This window comes from Harpia harpyja, chromosome 2, assembly GCF_026419915.1.
Source record: "Harpia harpyja isolate bHarHar1 chromosome 2, bHarHar1 primary haplotype, whole genome shotgun sequence".
Classification (NCBI taxonomy): Eukaryota; Metazoa; Chordata; class Aves; order Accipitriformes; family Accipitridae; genus Harpia; species Harpia harpyja.
Genome location: NC_068941.1, coordinates 49,196,639 through 49,211,001, shown reverse-complemented (window position 1 = coordinate 49,211,001; position 14,363 = coordinate 49,196,639). Strand labels below are relative to the sequence as shown.

The window sequence follows — 14,363 nt, the reverse complement described above, 5'->3', positions numbered from 1 at the left end:
TAAGACAACATTCTCATACTGAATTAGTATGATTTATTTTACTTTTAATTTTCTCTCTTGGTAAATACAGGTTACTGAAATTTGAGTTGTGGCACTCAGAAATCTTGATAACTGACTAACATTCAGGATCTGTTCTCTTTATTACCATCTGCAGCAAAGTTTGACAAAAAATAACAAACAGTGATTAGTAAGATGTAGAAGCCTTATGCTGAAGTTTTTATGCTACTGTGCAAGAAAGCTTGGAAAGATACTCTTGGTGCTCAGAAACAAGAAACTGAATCCTTAATGCATTATCATTGAAGCCATTAAGCTTTGTCTTAATGTCAGTCACGGCCTAATTTTGTGTGCTACCCACTACTCAAGACATTTTTGTTTCTCCTTACATGTTATAGCACTTCGTTGACTCTAAATAAGGTATTTTTATTAAATTTTAAAGGAAGTCTGGAGATAATAATTCCAAATGTTCTTATGGTAAGGCTTCTTAACTTGCATAGGACATAGATAATGTTTGGTACTGTTTGCAGAAGCTTATTAATTTTGTAACTCTTCAAGCATAGAAATTTTTGAAAAAAATCTTCTAGTTTTTTTTATGGTTTTTGTTTTCAGTATTTATTCAGTTGCTCCATTGGAGACAGATTACATCATCAGCATAACTTTGACAAAACTCACGTTTTTTCTATTCGGATCAGTCCTACAATTTTATTTTTCCAGTGTGTGCTGAGTCTATCTTACAAATATTTATAAATAGCTGTCAACATTTCATTTGGATTTTATGTCCAGCAGGCTCACAGATGGGTCAGGGACTCTGGAGAGTTGCTAGGAACCAGCAACTGCAACACCAAGGATACAGTGGACAAGGCTATCTTACCAGAGAACATGGTAGGAGAATAGCTACTAACAATGTTTCCAATACAAGTCATCGCAAACAAGCCCAAGGAGGCATTGACATCTACCACCTGTTGAAGACAAGAAAATCTAAAGAACAAGAAGGATTCATTAACCTGGAAATGCTGCCACCAGAGCTTAGTTTTACCATTTTGTCATACCTGAATGCAACTGATCTCTGTCTAGCTTCATGCGTCTGGCAGGATCTTGCTAATGATGAGCTTCTCTGGCAAGGGTAAGCAAAAAAAAAACCAAAATCTATCACCTGGACATAGTAAAAATAATTATTAGATTTTAAATTTGTCTCAGTGTGTGCTTTTTGTCATTCTAACCTTAGCAAAGGTATCTTAAGTTAAATGAGATTTGACATAGGTGAAACATGAAAGTAGTTTTAAAATGTGTTATTCTGAGTTTCTAATTACTATCAGGTGTTAGTGGAGATTACTACATACACAAGTGTGCTTGGTACAAGTATACATGTGTATTACTACACACCTGTTGTTTGATATATCATGGGGGGGGGGGGAAGAAGGACTTATCTTCACTTTTGTATTAGCTCAAAGCACATCTCAAATGTTTGTATTATTACTTCTCTAAACTTCAAACAAATACCTAGCTTGAGCAAGCAAACCTATTCTGCTGAAGCTCCAGATAGAAAGGGTTGAGAACTCATCTATATAATTGTCTTAGAGCAACTTAAGTGTATGTTTTTGGAAGATGAGTGATGCAAGGGGGAAAGAAAAGGTCAGTTCTGCACACGCGTCAAGTGGAATTTCTACAGTCTAACAGTTGAAACACATTTATATAACATATGCAGAGTTTGTATGTCCAGAAAATAAATAAAGGAACATTCTATTAAATAAAATAGTATAAGATCAAAATTTAATTTAAAATATTTTCTTTGAAATCTGGTGTTTTACAATGCCAGGAAAGACTCATGAAATCATACTTATCTTTAGAGTAGAGAGTGAGCAGAACTTTTATCTTCTTTCACAACATATTCTTACCCCTTAACAGACAGTAAGTAGTATTACTGTAATAGTTGCGTTGTTGTTCAGGTTCTGTTTCTTCTCCTTTCATTGTGCTCTACATCTCTTCCTTCCCTCAACTGTTTCTTTGCCCCTCTGCATTTGAATTAAGCAGCTTCACTTCCTATCACGCTTTATGAACTCAGCAATAGGATAATGCAATTTTAACTTCTTAGTCACAATTGTTCTGCTATTGGGGACTGTTGTCTTGGCAGGAAACAGGAATTCTAGTGAAGATCCTGCTAAGCTTCTAAGTTTATGTATATCAGTATGCATTGTATTGTACTCGGTTCTTAGTATCAAAACCACACTAAATACAAATAAATTCCCTGGACCAAAGCTTGAAGATACTATAACTTCTTGATTGTACGCAGTATATAGTCTTAACATACAGTATTTTTCTCAGAGTTCATCCTGGGAAATAGCTCAATCATTTTTAGTGAAATCTTCCCAAATAATAGTTCAAAGTATACACTTCGGTAGCCAAAATGTGTCCTGATTTAGAAAATTAATAAAAATTAATAAAAAACCTAATTTGCATAATCTCTATAGACATCTTAGTCTTCAATATTCTGCTTGTATTGGATGTGTTTGAGTTTAGGCTTTGGCAGGTCCTGTGGCTGCAGTTCTGAACTCAGTCCAAACAAGATCCAGGTTTCTGAACTGAAAACAAAGTTTCTGTGATGTCCTCAGTGGCTACCTGCTGGGTCCTAAGCATTGTGCCTAATTATTTACAAAACAGATGTGTTGAAGCAGAACTACCAGTTCAATAACAAATCTAGATAACAAAGTGTCTAGAAAGTGCAAGTTCAAGGGAAATCCAGATGGTGTCATCAAGGACACTGGGATGAGGGACAGAAACCGATGAAACTGAGATACGGAGTCAGAGTGGGGTAGAGGGGAGAGAAACTGAGAAGTGATGGAAGATATAGAGGAATGGGCCTGGATCAAATTATCAAGACTGGAAAATGACAGTCAGGTGGAAAAGGACAGATGGGGAAAGCAGTGAGTTAATGGCATAATTTTGTGCAGATGTGGTGTCCCACTCACTGCACAACTGAGGCACAAGAAAAGAAACACAATTTTTTAATGTCACACTGCTGCAGGAGAACTTGTCACAGTTATCCAGTGATCGGATACTAGGAGTGCCGCAGGTCTCAGCTGTGTGGATGTCATTATGATGCCACCTACTGGGGTATGTTTTGAGATTGCACTCGAATACACCAAAACCTGGGTGAGAAGAAAACGATAATCATATAATTGAAGACTTTAGCAACACACATGCAAAAGACTTAATAACCAAGTGTTACAAGCAACCTATTTCTGACTTTTCCTACAGTTTGAGTATTTGGCTTTGCAGTGTTGATTACGTTTTGCTTCTGTAAAATACATGAAATACAGAAAGGAATTTTGATAATAGCCTAATTCTATTTTCATAGGTTGTGCAAATCCACTTGGGGTCACTGTTCTATATACAATAAGAATCCGCCTCTAGGATTTTCTTTTAGAAAATTGTATATGCAGCTAGATGAGGGCAGTCTCACCTTTAATGCCAACCCTGATGAGGTAAGTGAACTGTTGCTGACAGTAGTAAACAGTTAAAATAATTGTGATTGTTTTATAATTATAGCCATATTAAAAGCCAAGTTTTAATAGGTGTTTGTTTTACTGTAGGAATGGTTAACACAAAGTTACAGCCCTATCCTGATCTTTTTTGTGTATGGTACCTGTGCACATCATTTACATGGCTTGCCTCTTAAGTGCTCTGTACAGCGGTCTGACCTATGGATGCCAGAAATTCATAACTGCGTATTGACTTAGGAATGAGGCAGAGATCCTAACTGAAGAGACAATGGTGAATTTAAAAAGGATAATAATATGCTTACGTAAATTAAAATGCTAAAATGCTTCTGCAGAGTATGAGTTTGATCCCACTTCAGTTAAAGCAGGATGAGGTATAAAGTAACACCAATTACTTCTATGACAATTATGGTTTCTTGTAAGGGATTTTTAAATATTTCCACTATCAAGGGGCAAATCTTGAAATACTATGAAAAAGATGTACTGCTGAACTATCCTAAAGATCGGTTTGATTTTATTTCTATGGATGTTTGTTATGCATAAACATAATCTTTCTTATAGTGTATAGCAACATATATTTATTTTCAAAAAATATCGCGTGTCAAACTAAAAGATTTCCATTTATTAATTCATGTAACTAACTGGAAAAGTCAGTTTCTGCTTTCGCTCTGTCACCTTTCAAAGAAGAGTTTGAGAGTAGACAGCTTTTGCCTGGGAGATATGCAATTAATGCCCAAGTGACAAAGGGTGTCTTTTGTGTACGAAACCAGACTCCTGCTTCCTGTTTCCTAGGAAAAGACGGTACACAGTACTGAACAAAAAGTAGTATTAACTTCCTGCATATGTTTATACATACACAAGGAAGTGGTAATTGAATAAATCCGAAGTAGGAAAAGGATTAAGAGAAATTAAAAGATACACTTTGAGGAGCCAATAGTTTCCTCTGCTGATATGATACAGAAAGCATGAACTTGTGACCAAGGGGTGAAATAAATCAAGCAGTTGTATGAATCATTACAATAATGTGATTTTGTTTAAATTCTTGCTTTATCTCATATTCTGCTTGATAAAGAAACCCACTACTTTTATTAGTCACGAATTACAGTATTTTGTAATGTCTCTGGTAGAGCTCTGCCTTGAACTGTGATACGCAGTGCTGAGACATCTTATCAGCACCTTGCCACTCGAGTAATTAGCATTGATTTTCAGCAGGATTTTGGTGAATTTTCTAATAAATGTAAAGCTTTTTAAATGAAACGCAATATTTAGGTAACTTAAATGTGTTTTCAAGAATATATCAAGTTTTAATTGGTGACAGCTTTGTCCACCCAAATTTTTCTTTGTCTTTCAATTTGTTTTAACATAATTTTTCACTTACTATCTTAGTTTATAATATGCTGTTATATTCCAACCTAATTTAAAGTAATCTTGGTAGGTTTAAAGCATGTGGAGCCTTCACAAAAGGCACTGAATAAAAAATTCATTATTTTTAAAGGAAATTAAGATCTGCAAATTAGAGCTACCTTATAGTATACCTGAATTAGGTATTAAATTTATTATGACACACTTACTTCTTCTGGGTTCATTATGGTTGTATTGTACAATTTTAGTACAAACAGTCCATTTCAGGCCTAGTGAGAGACAAGAACCTCAGGATATCTCCTAAGGGCTTCTGTTCCTCTCTCCCTGTGGAGCACCGTAGCCTGGCAGGAATCAGTCAGGGCCTGAGTTTCAGGAGAATTCACAAATACTCTTGCTTTTATTGTTTACGACTGTGATATTGGCAGAATTATTATTATAAGGACACTGTGACTGGAATATATGATATGACATTCCACTATTACAAATTGCGTCTCCGAATTTCCTGCCAAACTCTGCTTTACATTTGATAACAGACCTGATCAAATTACTATAAAAATAGGAATACTTACAGCCACAGGAGCAAGATTCTCCAAAGGACACCGCCCATGTCATGAAAATGGGTAACCAGGCTCCACAGCAACAGCTCCAGAGCTAGCGGTGGCTCACGGGGTAGGGAAGAGCATCTACACACTTTGTGGTAGGATTCTCTGGTTAGCCATTGTTGTGTGCATGGTGTTGTGATACCTGCTGTAATTTAATGTACTGATTGTGTGCATGAGCTTGCATAATTCATAGCAGGTGCTCACATTCTGCTGAAAGGATGTGCCTAATCACGTCACACATAATCTGAAAAAAAAACCTCCAGTGCATGTTTGGTTTCTCCCTTTTTCCTTTTTTTGGTGGTGGTTTTTTTTGTTGGTGGTGGTTTTTTGGTGTTTTTTTTTTTCATATGGCAGCACCATTGTAGCCAAGATTTTGGAACTTGGTTTTTGTTTCTTTGGGGAGAGGGGGTGGTTTAGTGTTAGTATTAACACTTGAATATGAATATTATGTTGTTTAATCTGCCTACATGGTCTCTGCTATATTTTTTTCTAAAGAGTGTATGGTGTATGTGAAATGTTTCTCATGCAGTGCTCATTTCATATCTCATACGCTTATAACTCAGAATTTGTAAGCAACCAAAAGTTATTTCCCACTGTTTTGTATATTGTTCCTAACTCCCTACAAAGTATTTTGTCAAGTTTATTACATGGAGCTATGCTATGTAGTTAAAATTGGAACTGAAGGTGGAAAAGAGAATCCTTTGATCAGGAAAGAAGATCTAATTTTTGTTTCATTCTTAATGATAACGATTCTAACTCATTCTGTTCATTAGCATTTATTTTTATGTATCTGTTGGAATCTGGACTGTATTGAAACTCTCAGACTTTAATGAGATGGGGATTTCCTTTATGTAGCATAATAACAATAAAGTACAGTAAGACAGTGCTTATACTAAGCCTCGCTTTCCACTCTTCTGATTGTCTCATTCATTACCTGCTTCCCTTAGTTTTTGCCAGGGAGGTCAGTTTTCTGACCTTTTCTTGATTATAAATGAATTGTTAGCCACTTGCATAAAGCTACCTTACCTGACTTTAATTATAGGTAGTCTGTAGATGATTAAATATTTACTGTGCTGTATATTTCTAACCAAAATTTTTGAAAACTTACACGATTCCATAGTGATCTACTAAGCAAGCCAATTTTGAGATTAATTGATTTATCTGTCCTAAGAATATTAAAAGTATGTGTATGTCATAGAGGGAAGAAATTCTTTTGTGTGATTTATCTAAAAAGTTAGAATGGACCAGACACCTGAAACCTTTTGAAAACTCTACATTAAGTCAGACAACTTTAATCTTGTAAATATTAGTTATAGATTCTGTGTAACATGAAAAATATTTCTGCGTTCTACTTGTGATTTCTGCCATCATAAGTGTGTATCACTGAGACTGTATTTTAAAGTCATACAAAGAAAGAGACACTGTTAGTCTATATTGTGTTCACATTTGTCACCAAATTACTTGATCCGTAACTTAGGAAAAAAATTTATATTAGAAAATATAACATCAGTGCTGTGCGTTTTGTTCCAGAAGATTCACCATGAAATATATTAAGATACTGCATTTCCGTAGAAAAATGGGAATAATAACACCATACATGTCTAATTATTATTTACTAATAATGTTAGTGTTACCTAGAAGCCCCAATTAGAAATTGGGGCCCTACTATGCCAGATACTGTATATACAGAATAAAATGACAGTCACTACCCCCAAAGAATTTATCTAAATAATTAAGCTAGTATTTAAACTTGAATTCCTATATTTCCTCAGCTTTTATTTAAGAACATTTTAATTTGGTTGGTGATCAAAATTGTCTTCTTTTAATACAGTACAGACTAGAAGGAAATCAGTATTTTACGTAGATACTTATGTAATCCTACCAAAATGTAAAAGCATATAACTCACAGAATTATAAATCACCTAAAAATATTAATGTTAACATGCTACTAGTGATTTCCTTAGTCACATTTTAAAACTATTTAACCTAAACAAATAGAGCATGTGTACAACCATTTATGTGTGAAATCTGAAATTTCAAATATTAAGTGAAATTTGTCTTTATTGACAAATTTATTTGTCATGTATTTTCCTGCACTACTTTTAAATGCATATTAGGTAAAAAGCTTCATTGTCTCCCAACTCTGACTTTGCAAACAACTCCATTTAAATATTAAAAAGAGAAATCATGTGTATGTGTAGAAAAATACTGATTTCAAGATTTCTATGCCGTTAACTTAGAATATGTCTGATTTGTTTTGTATGCATATCTAAACAGAGATGGTAAAGGCAACTACAAAAGTTTTAATGTTGACTGCTGTACTGAAATGTTCTGAAAGTACTCTTGGCAGAGAAGAAAATCAATGCAGAAATGAAACCAGTACTGAAAAAGAAAACTTTTAGATATCCTGTGTGGATATAAATGAATAGGAAGACTCTTGGAAACAGGTAGAAAGCAAGCAAGGAGTGTCAGTGCTGTAATAGAATAGGTTGGTAAAACAAGCATCGAGTGACTGGAAAGAAAGGAACAACTGTGGAAAATAACATACTGAAATATAACAAATGGCTTTTGTTGTTACAATTAGTCTATAGTTATGATGGTTATTTGCATATATAATTTAAATCAACACTTTCATACATTGAGATTTTATCCTGAACTGTCTGAAATTCAGTGGTAACATTCTTGCCACAGAGGCAAGGTATCCTTAAGGCACCTTTCCTAATTCTCTAATGCTAAGAACATTATAGTGACAAGCAGGCTCCTCATATAAGTTAGGCAGACACAGTGCTACTGGAAATCTTGGCTGTTGTACTGTTCACCTAACTACTCTTCCACTAAATCAGAATTAGAAGAACATATCGCGTATGCTCATCCTGCAGTGTTTCCCAAGTGTTAAAAAGACCTCTTCCAGCCTGGTAGATAGTGGAGCAGGTCTGCCTGCCTGACTTCAGTCAAATGTTTCCTAAGAGAATCACCAGATGACTGATTGATAAATAATCTTAGCATAGATTTTAATAGTTTAGAGAACTACTTCTTTCAGCTAGTATACCTGCCACAAGCAACCATTTTAGCTACCAAAAGTCCTTTATTTGAAGTACGGGTTCTGAGAGGACTTCAAGGCAGTGTTTACAACGTTACAAAAAGCAGATTCGATGACATGCCATAAATCTTGTAAATAAATTTCATTTGCTTTGAGCCAAAATTTAAGAACTTTAAAGAGAAATCGAGTTTCTATTGTTGCAAAGTATTTGCAGTTGCTTGGGAAGAAATAAAAAGCAACTAAAAATGATGGCATGTGCCGAAGTATATTTTATTAATACCCTGTTTATTTGTCAAGAAGATGAGGAAAAGGAATAATGAGACTGCATTCACAGAGAAAGATACTGTCAAGCATGATGTGTGCTTGGGGGCGAGGGGGGTGGAAATTAGAGACAGGGAATAAAAATGCTTTGCAAAGACTTGGTAGCCTATCAGGTGAAGATCCTACCTTGAGTTGAAATCTAGTGCATGAAAGAAATTACTCATGGCATTTACTGTCACAGAGAAACCAACCCCTTGTCTGTCTTAAAGGAGGTGTTATTTTCATCCTGCCTCATCTGTGATGTGCCAGGTCATTTTCTGGATACGTTGCAGAAGTGTTTGTTAAATAATTGCAGCAAGAATACTACTGAGACTTCTTTGTCAGGCTTCAGTTTGTATTACCTTGAGCAAACACTTATTACTGAAGCAAATGTGTAAGTCTCATTAAGTCAGGATAGATGTAAAGGAGATGTTCTTCACTAGTCTTGTATAAATTGCCAAAATACTTGGAGAATTAATACGCAGTTGATGTTTTGATCTCCCATTTTTGGTTTCCTATTTAGCTCTAATTCAAGAAAGTACTTCACCTTATGTTGTCCGCTCATATTATGGACAAACTTAAATATGATCTAATTTGGACTTAAATGCAAGCTTATAGTGCAATACATGTTTCATTACGGTCCTAAATAAAGATTCTTCTTAAAATTGGGGCCTAAAATTGCTAGGAATATTTTTTTTTCTCCTACCTGTATAAAACCTTTATATATTTATTTATTTTATAAAACATTCTTAAAAAAAAAAGTATGATGATTAACTGCTATTTTCTATAACTATATAAGCAAAAATTATGGCCTGGTAAAAACAGCTAGATAATATTACAGGTGTTTGTTGGCTTTTCACTTCTGTTTTCGATATCTTAAGCATATATTCTAATTTCTTTCTTGCTTGATAGAACTGAGACTTTGCTTTACTAACCCACTTCATAAAACAACTTTCCAAACCTGCACTTAGTCCTTTATTTCTTTTTTAAGCAAAATTGAAAAGTACTGGGAAGTTAGTTTACACACTGAGTGACAGGTTACCCCTGCATCTTTATAGATGTAATGTAAACTGAAAGGGCAGACTTGCAAAATATTGTGAAGTCTGATATCAGAAGATTTATGAAAAAAGATTTCAGAAGTATTTTAAAGGTGATTTAGATTGTGGCCTTGGTACATTATCCTACGCAGAAATGCACTGTCCTACACATTTAACATTATTTCAACATTATGGTGTAGTCAAGAGATACTGTACTTAAGTACTTTAAAACTTCTCTGTAACAAATGCTCAGGACCACTCCCAGCCCCTGCCAAATTGAATTGAAACTAGTTGGTTAGTTATTCTCAGGTTTAGATTTTTGTTGTTGAAAAATGTGAACATTTTTTAAATCCATTAGGTTGGTTTTGATTTCTGACATCATAAGGAAAATAGTTTTATGCTTTGGGATATTTCGATGAACAGAAAGAATCCAGAATATCACTGAAATATTTTTAAATTAAATTTGGCATGTGTATTCTATACAATATGTGTGCTTGGCAAAGAGTGGAAAATTCTGGAAATCATAATAGAATATAAAATAAACACAATTGTTCTATCTTTTTAAACTTTTTTTTTTATGTTAGGCACAGTGTTCTTATTTATGTGTATGCATATTTATATATGTTGATATTTATGCTTTGAAATCAGCGTGCTTGTGTTTATTTGCATTATTACACATTTAAACAAATGCATTTAATGCATCTATTTGAATGTGATACATCGTATACATGTGAGAACATTAATGTTTTAATGAAAAATACTAAAGACTAAACACATTATGGCTAAGATTTTCTTATTTACAAAAGTTATGAAATTAAAAGTTATGGTCCCCACAGCATTTTAAACACAATTACAAAAGTATGAAAACCAAAATACTAGTCTACACTGTGAAGAAATTATTGAAGAACCATCATGCTCATTATGGGGTTCATAATTTTAAATTTCCTACTGTGAGTATATGTAAAATCTCAACCATAACAGTAAATTGTTTCTTTGCATTTGATTTATAATTTTAGAGTGTATTGTGCATGTTGAAATGTGATTTAGAGGAAGAGGAATCATTCTGAAAAACAAACCAACTAATTAGTAGGATTATGTTCCTACATTGCTAAGTACCATACTTGTTCCTAAACACATTAGGAAGATTAAACATATTTATACATACATGTATTTTATCTTAGGGAGTCAACTACTTTATGTCCAAGGGCATACTAGACGATTCACCGAAAGAAATAGCTAAGTTTATCTTTTGCACAAGAACACTAAACTGGAAGAAGCTGAGAATCTACCTTGATGAAAGGTAATTTGAATTTCTCTTGAGACATTTCCTATTCATTTTAAATGTACAGTACCATTCAACAGTATTTTTGCTTGTATTGATGTAATTTTAAAGATGTGAAAATGCAACTAAGTAATGCTGCTGCTAAATCTGAACAGTTATTCAGTTCAAGTATTTATGTGACTGTAACACTTTATAAGAACCCCTGAAAATACCACCTATAACTAGTAAATCTCATATCCTGTGCTTTTTCTGCATTTTTGCAGTTCTGGGCATAAATTGTTTTGAAGTTAGTGAGCATTTAAACTGCAGTTGTGCTGTATGACATTCAGATTTTATAGATATTTTGCTGCTTTTTTTTGACTTGAGGTTTCTTTTTTTCCTGTCTAGTATGGGTGTTAATCAGAAAAAGCAGTTACCACTTTACCAAGTGATAGCTTTTAAACTAATGTTGAATCATCTAACGATTATTTGGTTGTCTGATATGTCTGGAATGGAGGTCACACCCACCCCCTAAGATACAATAGAGCATGCTCTTGGAGACAGCATAAGCTGCAGTAGGGAACATTATCCCTGCTGTAGCATGCTCTTCTACCTCCACAAGGCTTTCTGTTGCCCTTCAGGATACCTTTAGGTTGGTGTAGTGCAGTATCGGGAAAGAGGAGCACCAACACGTTCAAGGGAAGTTAAAAGAGGAGGAGAATAATAACTGGACCTAAATAGGAAGAGCAGAGGGACAGCAGCGCTTCTAGCAGGAGCCATCTCCTGCTTCTCATCCTCCTCAGCCTGTACCACTAAAGGAATAAAAGGAGTCATTCTGTAGTGTTATCACCACTGACAGTGCTGTGCTGTAAAACTTCAGATTATCAATTTTTTGGCAATAGAAAAAATACAAAACCACTTAACAGATGGGACTGCAAGTTAATATTAGCAACCTCTACTGCCATTCATCTTCCCTTTGTAAACAGAGTATGTAATCAGGCACTAAAAATAAAAAATAGGTTTCTATATGTTGAAACTCCCCTCTTAGTACTGAAACGTTTAATAGAATGAATAAACATATGAGAATATTCTTTGGTTCATTTCAAATTTGCGTCCGAATTTCCTTCAGATGTCTTTTGCACAGCTGTTCATGTAGGCTAGTCTGAATCCTTTAGATATTTCTGTGTTCAGTGGAAAACGCTTGAGAGCATCGCACCCTGATGGGACTTAGACTTTAAAGGAGCGAATTTTATCTAACTTAAGCCTGGTTTTAAGATACTCCTGTAACAGCTTCTACTTAGGCACCAAAATGTGTGACACACATGAATCTATTCCCTTTACTGTCTTTTTTAATGGCTTTATCAGACAGTTTAAAGGAAGTAAAGCTTTTATGTAGACCATGATTGCATATGCATGTAAAGAAACTTAGAATTCTGATTAATGTATATTTTTGTAGTATTTAGCTACTATTTTAAGTGTCTGAAGAATATGTGTTTATATTATCTTTGTGCTGTTAGTGATACTTTTCTTTGTCTTTCAGCAAAAAACAAAGCTCATAAACTATTCTAAAGCTTCATTTTTATTTTTAAAACCTACATTTTCATATTTTAAAAGTTAAAAGAAATTTCTCTAATTATGTGGGATTTTATTCTACCAGGCGAGATGTTTTGGATGACCTTGTGACGCTGCACAACTTCAGAAATCAGTTCTTGCCAAATGCACTGAGAGAGTTCTTCAGACACATTCATGCTCCTGAGGAGCGTGGGGAGTACCTTGAGACTCTCATAACAAAGTTCTCTCACAGATTCTGTGCTTGTAACCCTGATTTGATGAGAGAGCTTGGCCTTAGCCCTGGTAAGCAAAAAAGAGCTTTGATTCAGTGAATCAGTATTTATATTTCTGGATGATGCTACTGTTTATGACAGTTTTAAAATCAGCACCTAAACAAGTATTTCTGAAAGTACAAACTTGGCTTGGGAGGGTTCAGTATACAGGCATCCTCCCTCTCAGGTTGAAAAAAAAACAAAAATAACATACAGATTGTTTTCTTAGACCTAGCTGATAAATGCATTTTATTTTCATGTTATCTTTCCTTCACTTTTGTCTATGCTTAAGCTCTGTACTATCTTTAAGTTTCCTCTTGCAAAGACATACACTTAACATTTTACCTTGTGGATAGTCCCACAGAAATGAGAGGAAATTTTGGGCCTCACGCAAGTTAACAAGCATTTCTAATTGGTTGGGGTGAGCCAGTTTTCAGCAGTGGGACTGCTTACGTATTTAAAGATAAGCTTTAGCAGGATGTTGGCCTTAGTATACAAAAACTTCAAGGATCTGTTTAAATGAATGTGCATAAAGCCCTTAGTGACTTTTGGATAATGTAGAAATATTAAGAGATTTCTAAATCCTCATCTGGCAATGTGCTGACATTATTACTTTGGAAATTGCTATATTAAATTTTATTTCACTGGGATACCCTTTTAAGTTGTTATATATGTGTGTATATATGTAATTATAAGCCCAGGTGATGAAGACTGTAAAGTTCTTGGATAGGGAACAGTATTTTTAATGATCACAATTTCCTTTTTAATTTTTTTTTTTTATTCTCTCTTGTCTAGATGCAGTTTATGTGCTGTGTTACTCTTTAATTCTACTTTCCATTGATCTAACAAGCCCTCATGTGAAGAACAAAATGTCAAAGAGGGAATTCATCCGAAATACACGACGAGCTGCACAGAATATTAGTGAAGATTTTGTAGGGCACCTTTATGACAACATCTACCTTATTGGCCATGTGGCTGCCTAAAAGCACAATTTGTTAGCACTTAAAATTTGTAATTTTCAAAAACTACATCAATTCAAGAAATTAATTATTTTGTAGAGATGGGGGTTATTTTAGTGCTGGTCATTCTAACCTCTGTATGCAATCGAAGTTTGTGTGTGTAAGTGTGTGTATGTGTAAACTACCTTTTCTATCTATTTACCATGGGAATGGGAGGATTTGGAGATTTGTTTTTCATAGTTTTTTTTAGCTTTGCACAAAACAATGCCATTAGTCTGACACAGCCATTTACGAATGTTAAACTGACATTACAGTCTAAGCTGACAAAGTGGTGAATTTGTGCATTAGATCTGCTTGAAACTTTAATAAGTTCATTCTTTTTAGAATACCATGTAATGTGTATATATTTAACTAAAGAGATTTATAATCATAATTATTTTATTGTAAAATATTTTAACTAAAATTTCTCCTTTTATCTCTTATAA

General features: G+C 34.3%; 1 protein-coding gene across 4 annotated transcripts in view; it reads left to right on the top strand.

Annotated features, from left to right (window-relative positions):
* FBXO8 (F-box protein 8) overlaps positions 1 to 14,363 on the top strand; it is an 18,642-nt gene extending 4,279 nt beyond the window's left edge. For 2 of the 4 annotated variants that reach the window (XM_052779216.1, XM_052779228.1), the window contains exons 2-6: positions 781 to 1,120; positions 3,353 to 3,479; positions 11,017 to 11,135; positions 12,754 to 12,950; positions 13,715 to 14,363. In XM_052779216.1, coding sequence (XP_052635176.1) covers positions 792 to 1,120; positions 3,353 to 3,479; positions 11,017 to 11,135; positions 12,754 to 12,950; positions 13,715 to 13,902 — 960 coding nt within the window. In that variant the 5' untranslated portion in view covers positions 781 to 791 and the 3' untranslated portion in view covers positions 13,903 to 14,363. The remainder of the gene's footprint in view (positions 1 to 780; positions 1,121 to 3,352; positions 3,480 to 11,016; positions 11,136 to 12,753; positions 12,951 to 13,714) is intronic. The other 2 variants (XM_052779221.1, XM_052779238.1) reach the window with 1 other exon arrangement.